The 25479-nt window shown below is 36.7% G+C and overlaps 1 protein-coding gene across 1 annotated transcript in view; it reads right to left on the minus strand.

Annotated features, from left to right (window-relative positions):
* Positions 1–25058, minus strand: part of LOC121410948 (dual specificity protein phosphatase 6-like) — a 29742-nt gene extending 4684 nt beyond the window's left edge. Inside the window, exons 1-2 of the mRNA XM_041603357.1 lie at positions 23950–25058; positions 16051–16425 (exon numbers count right to left, since the gene is read on the minus strand). Of these exons, the coding sequence (XP_041459291.1) occupies positions 16051–16425; positions 23950–24352 (778 nt within the window). The 5' untranslated portion in view covers positions 24353–25058. The remainder of the gene's footprint in view (positions 1–16050; positions 16426–23949) is intronic.
* Between the last annotated feature and the right edge of the window lie 421 nt (positions 25059–25479).

Below are 25479 nucleotides of genomic sequence, written 5' to 3' on the forward strand. Positions count from 1 at the left end.
ACTTTCTAATTTGTCTTATGAGCCAGAGTTTGGATGAGGTATCCAGTAATACTGATAAAAATCAATTTAACCTTAATGTAATGGACATGTATTACTCAGCAAAAGATGGAAAGAAGCTAAGGAAGGGGAAAAGAAATTCAATCTCGACTCTTGAATTGAGACTTGATTAGACACAATACCCGGTAATTGGCGCGCAAGTACAACAAACAAAACATAAAACCGCCCTAAAACACATTTATGGTACTCCAGTTGTCATATGAGGCGGTAGCTCAGTATCCACAGGATTGCTGGGATGCTGAATTAGAGAAAGGATTTCTCTGATCGATGATTCACCATTCCTATGTCTGTTTTTAACAAATATAACAATGTAATAGTACTCAAATTACATTAAGCTTTCCATTTTGTTCTAATTTGCCAACAAGCTACTTTCCATTTTGATGCACTTTTTCAGCAGTCACAATGGCAGAGTGTGTATGCTCATCGCGTTACATGAACATGTAAATTCTCTTCACTTTTTCATTGAATCTTTAATGCAGACAGGAGAAATAAACAAAACTGAATTGAGGAATGCTAATCTCTGGAATTTCAAAACTCATCAAGGTACAATAATTGGGAAAAATCTTGTTGGAGCTTCACAACAGCATAAAAACACATGAGAAAATTCTATTAAATATCTGTAATTAGTTTCATCATCACAGGTGAAAGTGTGTCACCTATTGGACAGAAATGTGACATAGTTGAACACCGCCATTAGAAGGGAAGATTCTGATCAGCTTATTATTAAAGTAGTAATGGGATAGCAAGGACACATAACAAGTGGAGAGGATAATAGCTCATCATTAATGGACAATGGCACACCAAGGACAACAGTGGGCGTCAAAAGGACCAACCAAACCACCTTAATGACATGCTAACATGATAAAAACAAGGTTCATCAAAGTTAAATTAATAGCTAAGTTACAGTAATAGAAAAGAGATACAAGCAGAGGGTCAACTGTCAGAATCTTGAGCGATAAAGAATCACAATATTGGCTACTCTAAGAAGATGGTATTGATTACATGTTTATTCAATATAAGATGGTGAATTGTATGAGACATGAGTGGTAATGTACATGTGGGTGTGGGTGGGTGTGAGAAGGGTGTGTGAATGCACAATTTACCATGGTGCTGCAAAGAGATAGTTTCCCTTGATTCCACATCTAATAATATTTCACACTTAACCCAATAGTGAATTACTTTTTTAAATTAGTTATTTTACTGAACTACTTCACACTTTCTTAGGGATATTTTCATTTTACATTTTTGGGATAAATCGGCTTCATATTTTTATATTTGGCTTGACACCTCCCCCCCCCCCCAACCCAGTTCAATTTGGAAAAAAGCACTTAATATCAAATAATAGTACAAACCATGACCTTCTGAGCAGAGATAAATGTGGATGTGGTAAAGGGAAGATCAGTCTAATGTGTGGTGTAAAAATATAGAGTAGGAAATGACTTCGCAGAAGGATATGAGTGTGGGAATACATTTAACCCTGGATATGCATTTACATTTATGAGTAAATAGGGAAGGCTGCTAAAATGGACTTGACTTTACAGTGTTAATGTCATATAGGGCCTAGCCCTTTCATTAATTTGTGGATGAGCATCGGATGCCACTTGTTTATAGTTCACATTCACATTGTTCTCATCCGTATTCAGTTGTGACTATTTCAGGGTGAATATGCAAGGGGTAATACACGTACACGTATATGCTTATACACCTGCTTGTGTCTTACAGTGAACCCAGGTCATATTATGTAAGATTATTATCTGAAATTGTGCAAAGGGAAATTGGCTGAGGTTTAGGACTTGCTGGATACCCCCCCCCCCTTCATATCGATTAACCCTGGGTCACAGCCCACTGTACAAATTTTTCGTCTGTATGTTTTTTTAAGGCTACAGTTGACACATATTATTCTGAAAAAAGGTGAGGAGAGAGCTCTTGAGTGACAAGAGTAGGGAGGGAGTATGTGAATGCATGTCACTCGCATGGCCATGAGCGGTTACAACGCACAATCTCTGGGTGATTGCCGCGTTATCGTTCGGAGGATGTACTAACACATGCTACTCACATACGCTGTCTTTGCTCACTCGCAAGTTGTGTGTGCAAGTGCGATAAACGTTGGCAGTAGAGGGCATCACTCGTACTGAGGATGAAGACATGCATGTAGCCTGCACACAGACAGCACACAGCGAAAGTTCTTCATGCAGTTTAAGTGCTACATCATGTCTGCATGCTCCCAAATCTGTACAGAGGAGGAACAGACTCGCCATGTACAGTACACGTACGGATCCCCTAAAGTTTGCCCATGTTTTTGCAAGTAGATAGCATGCAATTTGTAAGCTGGGAATGGTTGGGACCAAGCCTTTAATGAAGCAGAAATCTACAAATTCAAATTGTGTCCTCCAAAAATGTAAAATAGGACTGACTACTTCTTTGTGATGAAAGATCATCATTGATGAAACTTTACGAGCAGGGATGTGATTAAAAAAATAAAAAGAGATGTCAAAAACTGAAATTGGAAGAGTTACCATACATTTGAACAGAGAAATGCTTAAATAGGCTGGAAAAAAAAACACATACAAAAAATGATAAAAAGCTGAACTCACACCCCTGTACAACTACAAGGGAGAAATCTTCCACAAATGCATGAAAATGTGAAATAATCATGATTTCTATATAGTAAGACAAGAAAAATTAGCACATCAATGATGTGGAGCTCATCCGGCACCTCGCAACAAATTCAACACAATTTTCAATTTCAGTCAAGTTGACATTGTAGTGAATTATATTGGTGACATAAAATGAGAAAACAAAATTGAAATTGAAGAATTACAGAAACATTTTTGTGATTTATGAATAAATTTTATATAAATTAGCATGAATAATTTTCTAGTCAAAAGTGGAGAACCTTGGTGAACCTTAAGTAGCTCTCATATGGAACAAAAAAAAAATAAAAATCAGTCGACAAAAAAAAAATTATTTTTTTAGTTTTGAAAAAATATGCATAAATTAGCATATTTGATGAGTTTCAAAATTCTGTGTTGAAATTTTTTATCCCCACCTAGAGCTATCATATAAAGCAAACAAAATTAAAATTGATCTACAAATGAAGGAGAAAAAGCATATTTTGTGATTTATGAAATTTTGCATAAATCAGCAAAAATAATTTTTTAGTCAAAATTTCATAATTCTGTGTTCAAGTTTGGTGAACCTCATGCAGCTCTACCAGATGGAAGGGAAAAAATCAAAGTCGGTCAACAAATAAGAGGCATTTTCTTTGATTTATGAATTTTGTATTAATTAGCATTATATGTAATTTCTATTAAAAAATGAAACAAGTGGAATGCCTCTGGCCGTCTCACCTGCATCACGCGGTTCAATATAGCAGCAGTGCTCACTTTGAATACTACTCTAACTCGCACAAGATGTTCAGTGATACATGGTTACTCTTATCTCCCTTTTTTATGAACTAGACCAATAAACTTACAGAGATATGATGGTTATTCAACAAAAAAAACCCAACATGGCCAAAGTTCATTGACCTTACATGACCTTTGACCTTGATCATGTGACCTGAAACTCGAACAGGATGTTCAGTGATACTTGATTACTCTATGTACAAGTTTCATGAATCAGATCCATAAACTTTCAAAGTTATGATGGTAATTCAACAGATACACCCAATTTGGCCAAAGTTCATTGACCTTTGACCTTGGTCATGTGACTTGAAACGCGCACAGGATGTTCAGTGATACTTGATTACTCTAATGTCCAAGTTTAATGAACTAGACCAATAAACTTTCAAAGTTATGATGGTAATTCAACAGATACCCCCGATTCGGCAAAAGTTCATTTACCCTATATGACCTTTGACCTTAATCATGAGACCTGAAACTTGCAAAAAATGTTCAGTGATGCTTGATTACTATTATGTCCAAGTTTCATGAATCAGATCCATAAACTTTCAAAGTTATGATGGGAATTCAACAGATATCCCCAATTCGGCCAAAGTTCATTGACCCTAAATGACCTTTGACCTTGGTCATGTGATGTGAAACTCATGCAGGATGTTCAGTGATACTTGATTAACCTTATGTCCAAGTTTCATGAACTAGGTCCATATATTTTCTAAGTTATGATGACATTTCAAAAACTTAACCTAGGGTTAAGATTTCGATGTTGATTCCTCCAACATGGTCCAAGTTCATTGACCCTAAATGACCTTTGACCTTGGTCATGTGACATGAAACTCTAATAGGATGTTCAGTAATACTTGATTAACCTTATGGCCAAGTTTTATTAACTAGGTCCATATACTTTCTAAGTTATGATGTCATTTCAAAAACTTAACCTCAGGTTAAGATTTGATGTTGACGCCGCCGCCGCCGCCGCCACCGCCGCCGTCGCCGTCGCCGTCGGAAAAGCGGCGCCTATAGTCTCACTTTGCTTCGCAGGTGAGACAAAAACTGTGTACAAGCTTGGTGAACCTCATGAAGCTCTACCAGATGGAAGCACAAAATCAAAATCGGTCAACAAAAAAGAGAAGCATTTTTTGTGAATTTTGAAAAATGCACATAAATTAGCATACTTAATGAGTTTGAAAATTCTGTGTAGAAGTTTTGAATCCCCCACCTAGTGCTATCATATAAAGCAAACAGAATTGAAATTAGACTTGAAGTGACGAAGAAGAAGCATTTTGAATTGTGGACGGATGACAGACAAAGGATGTCACGCCACAAGCTCATCTGGCCCTTTGGACCTGATGAGCTACAACAGGAAAGTTGGAACATACATGTAACACCATCCGCCCACCTATCACATTTTTATGGCAGAAAGCAAACAAAAGCTGTGCTGAACTGTAATATTGAATTGCTTTGTGTTTTTTTTAAATCAGATTTGATGAAATTTTCAGCATTATGCTCATTTCATTTTATTCCATTTATCATAACACTATTTTCAGCCTGGACTTACAACACTAATTTTAAAAAGATCATTTAATCATTTGAGAAGCATTAATATTGAAGATACCACCTCTTTCATCAGTTATCACATTAAAAAATAGGACTTCTAGTCGTACATGTATACTACCAGTTCTTTTGAGAATGTCGATTAGTAAGAGATGGCATCAAACGTGCAATGTAGCAATGAGATGTGCAACATATTACACAAATAACACTAATAAATATTCTTTTTTTCCTCCTCAAATAAAGCAGTAATAAAAAACACAAAATGAAAGTTACTTTCTTTGTTGATTGGAAGTACATACAAAATATTTTATGAATAGCAGATTTTTGCTGTAAAAAAAATCTGCAAAAAAAAAGTAGCTATTTTCTATTTTCTGCCAGAGATGATGAGAAAAACAAAGACACCCGGACATAAGGTGAACAAGTGCGGTTTCCATCCAAAAGTGAAGGAAATAAAGAAGAGGAAACGTACAGTCTCATACAGACATCTCTGAGCAGACGAATGGGAAATGAGTGTTGCTCTAATGGAGGAAAAAATATTGAAAAGGTTGCTTGCCTATCCTTGCGCTGAGTACATCAAAGCGCATGTTTGTGTGTGTGATGTATGTGTGTGCCTACATGATCGAATCGTTTATAGTTGACGATGCTTAGTTTCGTGTATGCCAAGTCTATGACTAATGTAGAGTACAGTTTTAGACAGGATGTGAATGCTTCCGCCATCAAGTGGCCACTTAAATATAGGTTTCGGTTACATGTAACATTCTGCTTGTGCCCCAAGCGAAGGTTGCACGCTAAGTAGCTGAACAGATGTATATCTACTGCTTTGGGAATTCTATATTTGGATAGAGGGGAGAGATAAATCTATCTTTACATCACTACAAGCCAAAATACAAATCCCACCAATAAATGGGTTTCTTTTTTTTGGGGGGGGGAGGAGACATCTTTGAAGAACACATTCAACATCTAGAAAGATGGGATGGAGCAGGAACCCTACTTATACTACTAGTTGGGATCATGAACAGATCATGGATGATGGATCATGGAGCTAACACAGATGGATGGATACTTCTCAATTCTAACAAATTTTCATTTTAGTCATAGATGTATTCAGAATAGAAGAAAATTAGAAATTGAACGTGTCCAAAGGAAACAGATGCCCCCCGCTTGACGCTATCAGATGATTGAACTTAATATCATGCAGAAACCAATACAGGTATATAATATACAAATTAAGACCTTTGAACCAGCTCGTATATATAATGAGCTGTGACTTTTGACCTTTGACCTGCGTACTCCAAATTCGAACTTAGCCTGTATTTTGGTGTCATATACCTATACACCAACATTTTTTAAATCTGTAAAATATTTAATTAGTTATGAAGTGGAAACCAACTCACATATTTAATGAGCTGTGACCTTTGACCTGTGGATTCCGAACTTAGCATGTATTTTGGTGTTATCTACCTACACACCAACATTTTCAAAATCCATTAAATATTTTTTTGAGTTATTGCGCGGAAACCAACTCGCATATTTAATGACCTATGACCTTTAACCTGCAGACTCTGAATTTGAACTTGGCCTGTATTTTAGTGTCATCTACCAACACACCCAAATTTTTAAAAATCTGTTGAATATTTCATAATTTATCATGCGGAAAACAACTCATATATTTAATGAGCTGTGACATATGACCTTTGACCTGCAGACTCCCAATTCAAAATTAGGACTGTATTTTGGTGTCATCTACCTACACACCCAAATTTTTAAAATCCATTGAATATTTTTGAGTTATTGCGTGGAAACCAAGTGGGGAACAGACAAACGGACAGGGGCAATGCTTAATGCCTCCTCCGGACTTCGTCTGCGCGGGCATAGATTTTTTTTTTTGGGGGGGGAATAGGAAAACAGATATTTCCTTGCAATTCACCTGTATATATAAAGAGTAAGCATTGTACATATAGATGCTACAGTACTTTGTGGTGACCTGTGTTTTTTCTTTAATACAAATTCAGAAATCAGAATAGGAGTTAGCTGAAAGTTATGCCTCAATTACACAGTCAGTATTGAATAATAGACGATTTGTAAACAAATAAACAAAAACCCAGAGCACAATGGAGCAGATATGAAGTTACTCGGAAAATTTGAAAAAGGATAGGGCAGTAACTTGAACCTGATTCCCTTCCTCCCCCAAACTTCTAACCTAAAACATATAAAGAGAGTCATCTGACTTGAGAAAAGGAACTGCATGAAGGCCTGACTGGCACATTATGGCAGTCAGTGTTCAGTAACTTCAGGAATCCTGTGGGAGGATGTCATTCTCTACATGGTGAATGAATATTGTTGAACATGGTACATCTCAAAAGGTGGTTTCAAACCGCCTTGATCACAAGAATCCCCGTTAAATTATGAGAACTTTTTTAGGCTAAAAAATACCTGTTAATTATTCCTGCATTCACACCGCCCCGAAACACATCGTTCGGGATAAGTTCCCGAAGTTACGAGCAAGCGCATTATGGTCTGATAAGCAGGCAAGGCGCGAGATTCAAAATCACTAGCCCAGCGGCCACCCACGCCGCCGCGCCCAACGACACGCTGGGCTAAAAGTTCCCGTAATTTGCTTTCACATCGCCAAAATACCTGCGACCTTGGAAAAATCCCTACGAAAGTTCTCGTAATTTCGCCAAGTACCTACTATTTAGCGGGTATTTTCTTTCAGGGAAATTACGCGTAGTTTGCTTTCACATTACCAAAATACCTGGTATTTTCTGATCGGGGTAAATTTCCCGATCAGAGAATACCTAGAACTGGTGAACTTCGAGGCGGTCTGAAACCACACACTAGGCGTTTTCAAACCGCCTCGATCACAAGAATCCCCGTTAAATTACGAGAACTTTTTAAGGCTAAAAAATACCCGTTAATTATTCCTGCATTCACACCGCCCCGAAACACATCCTTCGGGATAAGTTCCCGAAGTTACGAGCATGCGCAGTGTGGTCTGATAAGAAGGCAAGGCGGGAGATTCAAAATCTCTAGCCCAGCAGCCACCCACGCCGCCGCGCCCAACGACACGCTGGGATAAAAGTTCCCGTAATTTGCTTTCACATTGCCAAAATACCTGCGACCTTGGAAAAATCCCCACGAAAGTTCTCGTAATTTCGCCAAGTACCTACTATTCAGCGGGTATTTTCTTTCGGGGAGATTACGCGTAGTTTGCTTTCACATTACCAAAATACCTGGTATTTTCTGATCGGGGTAAATTTCCCGATCAGAGAATACCTGGAACTGGCGAACTTCGAGGCGGTCTGAAACCACCTAAAGTCTCAGACACCATGAAAAAGTAACTTTTTTTATTTCCTGCAGTTCTAAGGGTCTATGGCAGATGGTTAAAAGATGACCAGGGTTTATTAACCCTATCTTTAGCAAAGCACAGCGAATTGCAGAATCACCATGAACCGGCATCTAAACCTGCGATGTGCGATTGCTCTTAAATGGAAATATTAATAGGCCTATGATCTAACACTACATTCAAAACAATTATCCAGAGCCTCTGTGGTGTGATAGACACAATGTTGCAAAAAATCAATGGGATTGGGTCATTGGGAATAAATAACATACATATACCCCACTCACTTCACTCAGAAACACATCAACTCCCATCTCTAATTTTACATCCTTTGTACCTGTGTACATGTATTGGAAACAAGGTCTGGATGTCTACCTTTTCTGCATATCTTTTATGAGGCATAGCAGTCTAGTACAGTGCTGGTCTAGAAAGCCATATCACGTGGTGGATTTCTAAACTGATTTCCAATACAACTATTTAAAGTGTAATATTGGAAATGATCTATTAACGATAGCTTTAAAAATCACCCCAAACCCCTACTTGAATCCATGCATAAGGAGCCTTGGGGATTTGATCTCTGAAGATGATGCTCTCCTCCACTATATCTTCTCATCTCTCTTGCCCTGTCTTCATTTGTCTCATCTCATTTAGGCCGTGTTTATGCTTCCACTTTTCAGGCCAGAATCAGCGTTTCCAAACGTGATTAGTCCAAAACACGGTTGCGTCCATGCTTACTTTCATTTAAACGCTGTTTCAAAATGCCGATCGTAAACTCACAAAAAGGTGCGTTTGTAAACGTTGTTTGACCAGAATCAGGCTTTCTGGGGAAGTATAAACAGAACCACGATCGTAAACGTGTTTAAATGACGTCATTTGGTACATGCTTCCGGTGAGATGAAAATCCGCGGGCAAATACAGTCGTATTGCTCCATGTTATCTCCACGTAATAACAACAATCGGAAAAAAACTTTCGAAAAAAGGCGCGCCCAATTTGACCTCGCTTTACGATGCGAAGCCAGCTGGAGATCATGATTTGCTCTGAAAAGTTAAGCATAAACAGCACTTCCAGAACCATGTTTACGATCGGCGTTTTGAATCAACGTTTGAATTGCTGATTCTTTCCTCGCAATGGAAGCATAAACACACCCTTAATCTTGTTCTAGTTTTCTACATCTACAGTAATAAAGGTGAATGAATACCCATCTCCATCCATACCTCTCTCCCTTAAAGCTCAAAGGCTCATTTTCATGGGATGCTAGCCAATGTTTACTCAGGCACCATGCGATTTCCGCACTGGTCTGTTTGTTTGTGCAATCTATACCCTGCCTCACATTTCTATTCCCGACTGCACACATAACAGGTAAGGTTGTCCACAGAGATGTGCACATACAACCATAGGTAGCATCATCCCCTTGCAGGAGAGACCGGATGTGAATTATGTGCTCAGACTTAACTCTCTCTATCTCTCTCTCTCCTATCTAGCGAATCTCGATGCCTTCTGTTCTCACTTTCGCCAATACATGTACATGCACATGTAGATGCAATCTAACTGTTCACTGTTTGGCACATATATGCAGTATGTACACTACAATGTATGTGTAGTCAGGAGAATAAATACCTGAATTAAGATGGACTTGGTTTCTTTGTTATATATACATAGGCCCTAAAGGAACAAATATTCTTACTTTTCTCTCTCCATAACCCTTTTTTGCTCTCTGGATTTTATAAACATATGTGCACAGACACCATCCACCCCCCCCCAACATGTGTACCTTGGATTCGGCCTCTCCACTCAGACTGCAGCACAGGCACGTCAATATTGAATGAGTACAAACCATGAATAATAGAAGGCCGGTAATTTGGCAGGTTTTTGAGCTTCCAAAAATGTGTAACCTCGACCGCTAGTTGTCACTCCCTTGTGAGTGTGTCATGCTCTTCATGTATAAAAATCTCCTTTAATTTTGTTCGGAATGGTTGGTTGGGGGAGGGTAGGTTGACATAATTACAGGGATCATTAGTGGTTAACACACCCCTCATCAGTCAGGTGTAAACCGGTCAAAATTAGGCCAATCACATTTCAGATCCAAAATAAGAATACCGGGTAAACAGTAGTTCCTACATTAATTTTCAATTGGACTACAGTATTTTTAAGTATGGCATTTATTTTTAAGAAGAAATAAACCATTCATCAAAGTGCATAAATACAACAAGTGGAATGCCTCTGGCCGTCTCTCCTGCATCACGCGGTTCAATATAGCAGCAGTGCTGACTTTGAATACTACTCTAACTCGCACAAGATGTTCAGTGATACATGGTTACTCTTATGTCCACTTTTTATGAACTAGACCGATAAACTTACAGAGATATGATGGTTATTCAACAAAAAAACCCCAACATGGCCAAAGTTCATTGACCTTACATGACCTTTGACCTTGATCATGTGACCTGAAACTCGAACAGGATGTTCAGTGATACTTGATTACTCTATGTACAAGTTTCATGAATCAGATCCATAAACTTTCAAAGTTATGATGGGAATTCAACAGATATCCCCAATTCGGCCAAAGTTCATTGACCCTAAATGACCTTTGACCTTGGTCATGTGATGTGAAACTCATGCAGGATGTTCAGTGATACTTGATTAACCTTATGTCCAAGTTTCATGAACTAGGTCCATATATTTTCTAAGTTATGATGACATTTCAAAAACTTAACCTAGGGTTAAGATTTCGATGTTGATTCCTCCAACATGGTCCAAGTTCATTGACCCTAAATGACCTTTGACCTTGGTCATGTGACATGAAACTCTAATAGGATGTTCAGTAATACTTGATTAACCTTATGGCCAAGTTTTATTAACTAGGTCCATATACTTTCTAAGTTATGATGTCATTTCAAAAACTTAACCTCAGGTTAAGATTTGATGTTGATGCCGCCGCCGTCGGAAAAGCGGCGCCTATAGTCTCACTCTGCTTCGCAGGTGAGACAAAAACTAAAATAAAAAATATGGCTGTTTTAGAACATACATGTAGATTGATATGGAAAATATGTTCTAGAAATTTATTGAAGTAAATTCAAGTCATTGCTAAACAATTCCTTCCTGAATCCTGATTGACAAATTAAATTGAAAAAAGTAATTTTCAAAGGATTGGCCATGCTATTTGAATTATGTAATTTTCACTGATTATATATATCAAATCCTGAGTATCTGTGCAGCTACTCCACTCCAGTGTTAAACGAATTATCAAATATACTAAGGATCAAAATCAACTGGATAATAGGCCCATATATTAGTTTCATCTTTTTAAGGCATTCATTACCAAAGAATTGGTGAATCAATCCTAATTCAATCACTGGTCAGTGCAATAGAACTCTTTCAAATGACAACTGGTCACATCCTTTAAATAAATAAATTTATATAGGCCTAATATTTATGTTAGCTTTTTATAAAAATGCCCTTATTTGGCATGGTATTGTAGCTTATTCATAAAGGTCATTTGGTTGACCTCAGGAGGACCAACCCCCCCCCCCTCTGTGTATATCAAATTGAGAGGACAAAGGTCAATACAACACAGGAAATCCAGCTTCCTCATTGGACGCTGAGCAAATGTCTGAGTAAATGAACCACACAACTACATGTATCTACAGTCCTCCTGAATCTAACCCTTTGCCAAATGCTGGTTTTCAACACAAAGTTGTCTTTTGCATTGCAAAAATTCTTAAAGATGCCATGGATCCATGCATGAGCCATTGATTTTGGGCCTGCATGTAGTTCTACTCCTAGACAATTCCCTGCATAAACCAATGCTCCATACAAGATTTATACTGCACTCACATACCGGATGGATTTGCTCGCAGCTCTATACCAATTTCCATGATTGCAAAATACACTTGTACATCATCGTCAGTCACATTATCATCACACATAAGTCAGTCTATATGTACCTACAAATGGACCTAGCTCCTTCAAAAGTCCAAACAATGCAAAAATCTTTGCAAATCGATTGTGAAACTAGCTATTACATTGATGAACAATATCAGTCATAGCAGTAGGGTGCTGCAAATAGATGGCAAATGCCATCCAATCCTTTATACAGTCTGTATAGGCCCAGTAGCGTACCTACATGTAGGATTTTCCAGAGGGGGGGGGGGGCAAATTTGTCCGCCAAAAAAAAAGGTCTTCAACCGCATGTAAAGGACATTTCGAACCAGAAAAAAAAATTGACAAGCAAAAAAAAAAGGTCTTCAAGTTCTCGGCAGGGGGCAGGAATAGGGGGAGGGCCCTTTCATGGGTTGCGACTCTTCGGGGGGGGGGGGCAGTCTGCCCCCCCCCATAGGTACGCTAGTGTATAGGCCTACTTATTTTCATACTTTCATGTAAAAGTCAAAGATTCCCTCATCAGTCTGTAACTTTGGACATGTGGACCTAGTAGTCCCAACTATTCAACCAAGGAAAATAAACAAGTAAAAAATAATTCCAGGAAATATAAGAGCACATTGAATGGGGTGTTGCTTTCAAGGCTGTTTCTATCGATGCCATTATGAAAGCTCTTAATGTTGAATGCTTCCAATGAAATATTTTTGTTTTGAAGAACAGGGTATAATCTGACGTGCATGTAATAAGAATACTTTAGTATTCATCTGATGTAACATCTTTCATTTTTATCCATCATGTAGCAAATTACATTTGCTGTTAATATGAAGTACTTTGTATACAAAATTCTGGCTTGCAAAGATATTCATAAAAATATAGCAATTAAATAGCCTCAAAATGTTATTCAGCTAAATGATTAAAAGTATGACTGTTATTGAGCTAGGAAATGTAATGAATATTAATTTCAAGAATCCACTGTATCTATACATGAAGAGGAAGCTGGTCTCCATTGTAATGTGAGATACAAAAAGGCCTTCTACCCACCTGCTACTGTCTAGCCTCTAAGTCCCTACAGTACACTGTATGGCACTGTTTCCATGGCAACTTTTGAATTTAATAGACAATTTGAGGACATAATTTGGATGAAATAAAAAAAAGTTTTTGTTAATCTTGTTTTGTTTTTCTCTTTTTATCCAGACCAAGTCAACTTTTTTGTTGGCATGGGCATGTCCTTAAGTTAATGTAAGATGTTTCCCTTCAGAAACCAGACAAATATTCAAAATTCAATGCATTCAAAATCTGCAGCACGAAAGGAAATATGCTAGTTTATTTCTTGCCACTAGTTGTCATTACAATGAAAATATGGGTGAAAAAGAAAATGGGGGTGACTAACAAGAGATGCCGCAGGGTGCAAAAACACATACGTTGTAGAATGTACAAAGTCAGGTGACCTCATCCAAAACGAGAAATTATTAATGGAGTTCCTTTGTTTCTTTTATCCTGAGGGTACTGCTGTGTCCCATTGAGAGCCAATGAACCAAAAACAAGCTTCCATTGAACAAAAATAAGATTAGTGTTATGGTAAGGTAGTAAAGGAAGTCGCAGGCTTATACATGCAGAATAGTACTGGCTGATTCATATTGGAGTTTATATTGTACTGCATTTTAAACGAAATGTTTTAAATATCTTATCTATGACCCAACAATTTGAGAGTGACAGAGTCATTGTTCAATGTTTCATACTTTCATTATTCAGTTTTTAGACAATTCTGACTATTAAGATTTGGGATAGCAAGACTACCATTTTAGTTTGAATTTGTTCATCTACACATGGAGGGACTGGGTCTTCCTACATGTAGGCCTATAATATATTTACAAATACTTCAGGAAAGTTTCATGAAATGTACTACATAAAAATATTTTGTTACATGTATCTGTACGTAGGTGATAACCCATTTCACAAATTCATTCTGGAAACTTGAAAAAGGTTGGAAAATATCAGGACAATAGTACCTGTAAATTACCGCCTCAATAATTTTTCAGGAATCTGGGAAATAGTTGGATAAGCAGGGATATACCAGGGAGTTGTGAGGGGGACAAATCTCTGGAAAGAAAGTCTTTAAATGTTTTCTTGTGACTCTGGGTGTTATTCTTGCAGCCTAAATGCCTTAGACTATAAATGTGTAAAATGAAATGTCAAGAACAGCTGCCACAGTCCCACCTATGTCCTTGACCAGTGGGGTTTCCTTGTATTTGGATGCACAAATCACTGCTCTGTCACCATTTTGGGGTAATGGAATGGAGTGCTGTCTGACTCTGTGACACTGTTTGGTCAATGACTCTACACACAACAATGCCATATATGCTACGTGTATGGACTATGGGCAGAAGAATGAAAGCAATGTTGTTGCATTTCGCCAATGACACAGAGTTCATTTTTGAGTCAGCATATCGTTAGTTCAAATATTTGTTCGGACTAGACTATAAAGGAAGAAAGTCATTATTTGTCCTAATTTATTACCATAGAAATTCATGACTGTCACTACCGCATTGTAGTTGTAGGTCATTCAACGGCAAACCACACAGTCCTGCAGTTATATGCTATACAATTTCTACATTGGATTTTCTTAAATACCGCTATTTGCTACCCTGTACTATCCTTAATCACGTTCTAATTTATTAGCTTTTCATACATGCAAAATGGCTTAATAGGGCATAAATCTAGCGCTGTTCTTGGCTTGGCCAGGTTTCCTTTTTACACTAGCAATCTTAACCCCGAACTATCACTCCTATAGCACCGCAATTGCTCAGCTAAATGAGCTAACCATGTTATTTAGCAGTGCCATATAATCCCATACTACAGATACTACATATAACACTGTGAAAAAATGGTGGGCTAAGCTTAACTCGTACTATGATTGGTTGCTGAACCAATTTAACCATGGTAATTTACCTATTGATACAACATACAGTATTTAACAGAGTTACAACAGGAACTTGAATGCAAAAGGACTAGCTCTGGTAACAGTGTACATGTATATACATGAGGAAACTGACTCAAAAGCGAATAAAAAGGTTTCAAATAACATCTCAGTCTAGCAGTCTTCATCTGACCTTTAGTAATTCCTATTTCCTAAAATAAGCCTTGAGACTCCTAAACTAGTTAGTTTTGATATGTGACAAAACAACCTAATAACGGAAAACCTGAACATGGGTAACCATGACAACAGTATTGATGTATGTCCTTTCCCTTGGTCATTAATTTTCTATACCACATTCCACACTGTGTTTATGACAGTAGCTTGTATCATTTCCTGTTTCGATAGAGCAATCTTGAAAAGTAGAGATAGCTGACAAATATTACAGCCAAGATCAATGAGTGGGGTCAAGTACAATAATTCACATGGGAGGGGGCACTCTAGACTCTAGATAGAGTTGTACAGACAAAAAATCACATAAAAATTGGATGAGGATTAACAGAGTTGACATGTATGACAAGTCAGTTTTGCAGTTTTGGTAAAACAGTTCTAACTTCTATGCATATCTAATTTTTAATATGCAATTATGAGGTAGCTGATGTCATCCTCATCTTTTTTTTTTTGGGGGGGGGGGGGTGGGTATCATAAAAATTTAAGGGGAGTGAACCCTGAATCCCTGTAACCACCCCCCCCCCTGCATATGCTACTGCATAGCTTCTTATATATGAAGAGCTTTATAAAACCATGGACCTACAGGTCTAAGATGAAACATCTCCCGGTGTCTTTAATGGTCATCTTGATGACCCTACAAGACTTTGTTCATTCCAGATCCTCATATACTTACCAATAAACTCAATGGCTTTAGGAAAGAATGCTGCCAGGTTCTGACTCCAATGGTCCATGATAGGTATCTGCATGTATTTGATCCCATTATCTTCAAAACAGTTTGGGATATTGGGTGTTACATTCAAAACATAACGTATCCTCAGTTTTGAGAGCAGTTCAAAGTTTTCACAATCCTGCTTGGTTCCGAGGTACAAGTAGGGAAGGATCTGGGCGGGATATCGGTTGTCCAATGGGGTTTCTGCTTCAACCAACCCTGTGGTCTCTATCTTAAGTCTGTCAAAGCCCAAGTCCGTTAAAGAACACTCATCAGAGTCGCTGTCTTCCGTTGTTTGGCATAAGTGAGGGAACAGTCTATAGAATTCACTAAATCCACCTAAAATTCAAATAAAAACAGAAATAATTGTCAAGAGGATTCAAAATATTCAACTAGAATCAGGAAATTATAGTATCACTTGTGACAATGTAAAACTTGCAACATCCCCTCATATTGCTAACTCTAGATTATCTTTCATAGAATGGGTAGTTTTTTTAGGATGGACAAGAACAGCGTCAAGGTCCAGTGATCAAGGAACATCCATGTTTTAGATGGCTCCTGTTCATTTCACAGATCTCAGATTTCACTTGAAATGTAGGCCTACACATATGTCCACAGAAAGAAATCACAAATCAGCATTAACACAAATTATTGATACCGATAGCAAGTGGGCCATGACCTGATGCCAGCCTGGGAGGATCCGGCATACCATCATGTCACAAGCTTGTTGGCAATGCGAGGGAGCAACTTGTGCAAACTTGTACTTTTGTTTGCTTTATTTCCTTTGTACATGTTCAAACATTTTATACAATACAAATTCAGAGTGATTCTGATAACTTCATTTCATGACAAAAAGAATGCACCTATGAACTTACAACATGTACATTGATTTTGTGAAAAGTCACTGAAAAGTAAAACCATCTAATCAAAACCAACTTCATATCCTGAGCTATAAAATGACAACACATTTGGAAAGCCTATGTGCACATTGTTTATGATTCAGGACAAGTCACAACTATAATTCTGGGAGAGGACACAACATGTAAGCATTGCCTTAAAAAATTCTTTGTAGCAGTTCACTTTGTTAAAATTCAATTCTAAATGTACATGTAACATCATGTGAAAGTCGAAATGCCTCACAAAACAAGCTTTTTAGAAACAATGAAACGAAATCAGTATGGCTACAAAACAATTCAAATTTGCAAAGTCTAGAGAGATGGTTAAAAAAGCAAGAGAAACAAACAGACATTTTGATTTTCATTCCTTCTTTTATGGACTTGAAAACTTTATAACTTGTGGGCGAAATAACAGAAAACCTAATACAAACATTGCATTCATCATACTTGTGGAATACATACTGATAGATCTGACAACAACAACATGACCTTTAAGCAAGCACAGTTACACAACATAGGATGACTAAAGAGTATTCTTTTTGAGATCTCTCCACTGATTAGAAGATGATAAAATTTAAACTGCAAGAAGTAGGACAATGTTTTTCTGTTGAGCCTTTTCAATTATTTGGACTCTACAGTACACAATGTGTGTGGGTGGATGCTTGGTGGATGTAGAATTCAATGAAAAGGTATTGAGCAATGGAAAAGGCTGAGACTCAGTCAACTAATCAATGATTTCTGTTGAATAGGGGTATTTACACATAATGCTCAGCTTGAAACCTCTTCAATAGGACTCTGGAAAACAGGGTTTACAAAGGAGATCTTCCCTTCCTTCCATGAATGAAAGGGAAAGAAAATACAGTGTATGAAAGAAGAAAAAATGAAGGGAAGGGAGGATTGAGAAATATATAAATGCAGGCTGTTGTAAACGGATCAGACTTGTCACTTTTATAGCGAAGATAGTTCTTTTCTTTTATCTACCACCTCCCCTAAAAAAAGTTTTTAAAACTGGAGTAAGTTTATCACTTTAGTAAATAGTAGGGAAATACATATCCAGCACAGAATACAGCAGTTTCATTTAATGGGTAAATTACATGGGACATGTACATGCATATAGACCAACATTCAAAATGTAAATGTATTGTCATTTGCCAAAATACAAAACAGGAAGGAAATCTTGAGATAAAAAGGGAGGTAAAAATATGGAAAGTTTATGGATTTTAATATGTTCTTCAAAACAACAAAAAGTATTGAAAGAGAGCATGTCATAAACAGCCTTGATCGTAAACATGTATTCATGGTTAGTATACAATGACGTTTTCAGTCTTAGGATGAGTGACATTTATTCATAATTAAGTAATAAAAAATGATCAGGTTTTTAATATCTAAACATAACAAAAGTATTTTTTACATGTATATCATCCAGTCTAGGTTTATCTCCAATACATAAGGTCTAATTTGGAAGGTTTGGAATGGAATAGAGGAGAGTACAAAGTGAGTGGGTAGGCCTATAGATAAAATGATTAATTGGGATGACGGTATCCTGATTGATGCTCATGGCAATTACTGTACATGATGGGTTATGGAGATGCAACATCACACATATGAACACAGGTTCAGGGTAAATAAAACACCACCACAGTACCCAAAGCTGCAACATGGACAAGCTGGAGAATATTAAAACACACAACCCAATCTCCAAGTTCAATGAACATGTTTTAAATTTATATCAATGTCTTATTCATTTAGACTAATAACTATTACCATAAGGCCCAAATGTACATGTATTTGTAGTCTAAATGTGTACAGGTATTCTACCAATGCATTTTCTTTGGAAGGGGACATATTCCTCCTTATCTTTCACCGACACAATTGCATATACATGTACCTAAAATGGGAACAGAAGATGATGATCCATAAAGTTTAAACGTTAGGATCCCTTGTTTGACAATTTCCTCCCACTAAACTTAAATCACACTTTGACTGTCTTTATAAAAGCCAAGTCTGTCAAGATTACATGTACCTCAACACTGGGTAAGAGCCAAAATTCAAACAACATTGGAAATCGCATTAGATTTTAATGTGAAATAAAGTAAAATCTTACAGATGAAGTCCACCCCAGAAAATTGTTGACTTGAATTTAAAAAAGAGAAAATCCAACAAGCACTGAAAATTTCATCAAAAATGGATGCCAACTAAGAAAGTTAATTTAAGTTTCACTTATATTTCACAAAACAGTTGTATGCACAACTCAGTGACATGCAAATAAGAAGGTCAATGATGTCCCTCACTCATTATTTATTGTTTTTATTATTTTTATTTATACAATATCTCAATATTTACAGATATGACAGTAAGGACCAACTTGACTGAACTATAAGTATTAACATACGTGTAATGGTAATACCACTTGTTCAGGTAGGAATAACTTTGTCATACATGTACATGACTGACAATGAGGAAAAAATTGGAATATTTCATATATAATAAATTACAAAAGAAATAATGAATGGGTTGTGTCATCAGTCCCCTCATTTACCGACCAGGATGTGCATATTTTATAACTGTTTTGTAAAATCAAGCGAAAATTTAAATGTCATATACCTTTCTTACTTTACATCCGATTTTGATGAAATTTTCAATGTTATGCTTGTTGACTTTTTCTCTTTTTATTCAAATTTATTTTTTGTTGGGGGAGGACTTGTCCTTTAAAGGGCAAGTCTACCCTCAACAAAAAGTTATTTTTAATACAAAAATTAAATTTCATATGAAAGAAGAATACCAACAAAAATAGTGACTTATAAGACATTGGTTTAAATGCAAAATGACACAGCCTGTGAATGTGAAACCAAATAAGAATTAACAAAATTATGATTTTTTTTTAAAGGAGAAGTCCATTCCAACAAAAAGTTGACTTGAATAAAAAGAGAAAATCCATAAAGCAAAACAATGAAAATTTCATCAAAATAGGATGTTGAGATAAGAAAGTTATTACATTTTAAAATTTTGCTTTATTTCATAAAAGATAATATATGCATATCCTTGTCGCTATGCAAATCAGGGAAATTAATAGGGAACTGTTATACATGTTTAAAATTTCTCATTGTTATGTGAAAAAAGTGTTTTACATGTATGTACCCTCAACATGTGGAATTACCATTGTTTTAACATTTTGTGGTTCAGTCAAGTTAGACATTATTGTCAAATCTAAATATTGCATAATTAAAACACAAATGATAGAAATTATGAGGGACATTGACTCTCTTATTTGCATATCACCAAATTGTGCATGCAATTGTTTTGTGACAAATAAGCTAAATTTCAAAATGTCATAACTTTGTTATTTTTATTTTACATTCAATTATGATGAAAATTTTCAACATTATGCTCGTTTCATTTTTCCCTATTGCTTCTTTGGGTGGACTTGACCTTTATTTCTACATAAGAATTTTTCAGTGTTATACAGTAATTACTTGTTCATTTTTTCTATGTTATTCGGTTAGACTAGTCCTTAATGGGTTAATAATATATTTTACAAGCAAATGGATAAATAAATAAAGGCCTTTACATATACCTTTTCTTAGTTTGGAGCTTTGTCTGGTAAACAGAACAGATATCTTGTCAGTTCAAAGCAGGCCTAAATCAAATTGGATTTTTTTTTAAATGTGATGAACATTATTTTCATTGACTCTGTGAATAAATCAATGAAACCATACTATTTGCCTTTGAAATTTAAGTGCAATGTTTCCTCAATTAAGCTTTGAAGATATATGAAAGAAAGTATAACTTTGCAGATACATGTACCTTGATTTTATGAGAGAGTCTATAAAACTATAAAGAGTAATTAACCAGGTTATTGTATATCAAGATCTGGTATAAACATAGATGGAATTTTGTGAAATCATGAAATGTTTTAAGTGATCACACGGAAGATCATCAACACATATACGCACATGTGGGACTAATTACTACTTGGAAAAATACCAGGCATTTGACTGGAATACCATGCTTATCATGTTAATTAATCAGCAATTACATAATTTCTTCCAGAATTCTTTGATACATATTTTCATATTTACATGTATACACACAGACAATTGAATGGTCATTTAATTGGATTCTGTACAAACTCATTTTGAAATCATTAAACTTGAAAATGAAAAAAATATATATCTTAAAAAGATCTACATGTACATATGTAGAATAAAGTACTCAAATCAACAGATCATGACATCGATAAGTTTATACACAGAAGGTGACTGAGCAGGAATTTCTCCAACCAGCAGATGACATTATGGGAAGGGGAGCAGACATCATAAAGGAAATGTGTTCTCATTTCTCTTCCAGAGCACAACAGGAAACATCAACTCAACGGGGGTGAACTTCAGCTATTGGTGTTGATGGAATTCCTCCGAGATTAATACCAAATGTCAAGCACAAGAGGCTAAGAAATATAAGACCATCCTCTCCAACTTATATGTGGATGATATAAGTAAATAGCATAAGGCAAAAAATGACATTTAGCATGTTTCCTTCCTTGAATGAAAGTAAAGATGTCGCACATGGAATTTCAATATTCTCCCCTACAATAGTGAAGGTCTTAGATCACAAAGAAGTGTGAGTAACTTCCCTGGTTGACCCTTGTGGAACATAATTATAGAATCATAATTATTGTGAATTAAAATTGTCATATTTCATGTTCCATACATGTCAGCACATGATTGTGATTCATTGTATAGCAGACTCAGAGCCAGTTGCTCAGAGCTCCTTTAGTGTAAGTCCACCCCAACAAAAAGTTGGAGAAAAATTCAACAAGCAAAACACTGAAAATTTCATCAAAATCGGATGTAAAATAAGAAAGTTATGACATTTTAAAGTTATGCTTAATTTCACAAAACAGTTATATGCATATCCTTGTTGGTATGCAAATTGGCAGACTGATGACGTCACCCACTCACTATTTCTTTTGTATTTTATTAAATGAAATATTCAAATTTTCTCCTCCTTGTCAAGTAAAACAAAGTTTTATTTCTCCCTGAACATGTGGAATTACCATTATTTGAACAGTTTTTGATTAAGTTAAGTTGGTCCTTATTGTCAAATTTGTAAAAATTGAAATATTGTATCATTCAAACAATAAAAAAAAAGAAATAGTGAGTGATGGACATCATTGTCTCTCATTTGCATATCATTGAGTTGTGCATTTAACTGTTATGTGAAAAATAAGTGAAACTTAAAATGTCATAACTTTCTTATTTTACATCTGATTTCGATGAATTTTGCAGCGTTATGTCTGTTTGATTTTTCTCTATCATTTCAAAGCAACAGTTTTCTGGGGTGGACTTGACCTTTAAAAGAAAATAGGAAAGTGGCAGTGATGCACTGCCAAATTACCAATGTTATGAATTACATTCTGTTTTCAATTGACATGCTTGGCATTTAACTCCCTTGAAAATCATCCAAGTTTGATTAAATTTATTAAAGTTTTATTTCCCTCTCTACATGTATGTGGTTATTGTAAAATCTGACATATATCAAAATAATTTAAACCAAATAATGATCAATGACAGGGTAGTACATGTAGGTCCATGTAAAGACAAAAGCCTATCAGGGGTTTCAATGGATTACATAGACCTGTACTAGAATTCACTTGGATGTTGAGATGTACATGTAGGGTATGCTTGTTAACCCCTTGCTTAGGGTGTGTTTATGCTACCATTGCGAGGACAGAATCAGCGATTTCAAACGTCCATTCAAAACGCTGATCGTAAATGTGGTTCTGGGAGTGCTGTTTATGCTTAACTTTTCAGAGCAAATCATGGTCTCCAGCTGGCTTCGCATCGTAAAGCGAGGTCAAATTGGGCGCGCCTTTTTTCGAAAGTATTTTTTTCCGATTGTTGTTATTACGTGGAGATAACAAGGAGCAATACGACTGTATTTGCCCGCGGATTTTCATCTCACCGGAAGCATGTACCAAATGACATCATTCAAACATGTTTACGATTGTGGTTCTGTTTATACTTCCCCAGAAAGCCTGATTCTGGTCAAACGACGTTAACAAACGCACCTTTTTGTGAGTTTACGATTGGCGTTTTGAAACAGCGTTTAAATGAAAGCATGGACGCAACCGCGTTTTGGACTAATCACGTTTAGAAACGCTGATTCTGGCCTGAAAAGTGGAAGCATAAACACGGCCTTAGAAGGTAAAAAAAAGATACCTGTGCTGTAGCAAACAATTATTTCATGAGAAAGTCTTTAGAATCTTAGTTTAAAGGGCCCAGCAACTGACAAATCATGGGGAAACAGAATCAATACGAAATTTGCAAAAGGCTAATTTCATGAATTTCCATGCTTATTTTGCTAATTTCTCAGCAATTACGCATTTTCCTCCAGAGCCATACTTGGTACATATTGGGGTGGTCATTTTATTGGATTCTGTTCAAACTCGTTTTGAGATTGTTACCACAACTGGTGTTTATCTTTAATGCACCTAATCATCAACACTATAAAAGGAGTCATGACATTTATCTGTCAAACAGATATAAATAGTAAGAAATAGTAGTTACATAAACTTACTCCATACTTGTTGGTATATAGTTACCATGCAATACTTTCACCTTGCTATCATGATCATAAGACAACACTGTCGGTGTATTCTATTTCTACTACTAGGCCTATACAGTTTGGGTACAAACTTTAATACAAAGGCAAGAAATCAAGAATCCATAAATGTAAATAAGTATGTAAAGAGCCACATAATAATCTTTCACTTTGGATAGTATCCATCATGTCAATGAGAATATGTTGTATGATCAAGTGACATTTCACCTGAAACTAGCATATATATATATATATATACATTTTCACACAGTTAACCCAACTGATGGTGATAAATATATGACATTGTGTGGACCAATCATTTATAAATTACTATATATTGAATACATGAATGACCAAATAAACCTACCTCTCAAATAGGTAACCCGATAACCAACCTCTTTGAGTCTCCTCAGTAACAGAACAAATGGGGTATCTGAGTTTGCATTAATGTTGCTAGAATTCTCATCATAAAGAATGAGAGGAACTTTGCTGGCCATTTTCATGAACAGGTCCTTATTTCCTTCATCTCCTTGAATCAAACATTTCAATGAGAGATTCTTTCCTTTCTTTAACCTCCGAAGGAGAATTCCTGGCAAGCAAATGTTCACGGCCCCTTCTATATGTGATCGACAGAAGGCCGAATTTGGTCTGTAGTCCATGAGGAGAACTTGGCCTGACAACACTTGCTCCTGCACCGACTTGGAACTGGTCCCCAAAAGTTCTGAGTCTTCCATTACGAAGGACGACCTTTCAGGAGTCTGAGCTGGCATTATGTTCTGTGGTTATCCCCCGAAGAAATCGGGTGGAATTTGATTCCAATCACACGATAATTTTGCTGTTACCTCAATCTTATTTGAGGAGATGAAAAGAAGTTGATATCGAGAAGTGGAAATGACCAAGAGTAAAGACGCGAAACTTGTGTACTTGTCATTGGGCGCGTATTCCTAAATGTGATGGATACAAGAGGTGCACGGGTGACTGGTATCGGTCCAATGAGGGGTGCACTACACTGTCGATGCTATGCGTAGGATGTATGGGTCGTCATACATGGGCACTGGTAATGGTGTGAAGAAGTTCTGAACACTGCGCCTTGAGTAAACATCCCAAATATATTAGAAGTGGGTTTCGGATTATTGTGCTGGATGACCGACCCTCTCTGTGTAAATATCTCCCACGTTGCTTAGAGTTTGCTGTGCAACATGCATTGGGAAAACCACCTCGGGACGCTCTCCGGTAAGTGACAACACCATCAGCCACTCCACTCGTTTGGCTCTAGCATAGCATTGATGAAAACAGAGCTATTATCCTTTCAGCCAGCGCCAGCGCATGCTCGTACTACTACTAGCACACCATGCAAGGAAACCTAAATGCGAGCGTTCATGAACAACATTACCGGTGGGTCTTCGCTCGCCTTTGCTCCTTTTCAGAACGGCGCACTTTTTTGATCTCGTATGATTGACAAGTAATTTGATCATGATCGGAAGTCACTGAAAATAGGATTAGGTAAGGACCAATCAGCAACGGCGACACGGCAACGTCAGGCAGGTTCGGAATCTGCAACCATGGCAACCATTCGAGTAATCCAATATCGGCCTTCCGGAGTCGTCCAAAATATTTTTGGGGAGGCAGATCCTATCAATTTGAAAGGGTCCTTCTCTTATGGTGGAAAGAGAATAGGGGGGGGGGGGGGCACATATATTATATGAGTTATTGATAAATGAGTATACTCGTGAAGTAATTTCATATGATAAATATGCATTGAATCCTTGATAATCGGAGTGGCTGTTATATTCATTTTATTTTACGGTTGTACAAGGGGAAAAGCAAGACAAAAACATTTCATCAAAATCGAATTGAAAACACAAGAATTAAAAAAAAACCTTTGCTTATTAATGAG

The sequence above is a fragment of the Lytechinus variegatus genome, chromosome 3, assembly GCF_018143015.1.
Source record: "Lytechinus variegatus isolate NC3 chromosome 3, Lvar_3.0, whole genome shotgun sequence".
Taxonomy (NCBI): domain Eukaryota; kingdom Metazoa; phylum Echinodermata; class Echinoidea; order Temnopleuroida; family Toxopneustidae; genus Lytechinus; species Lytechinus variegatus.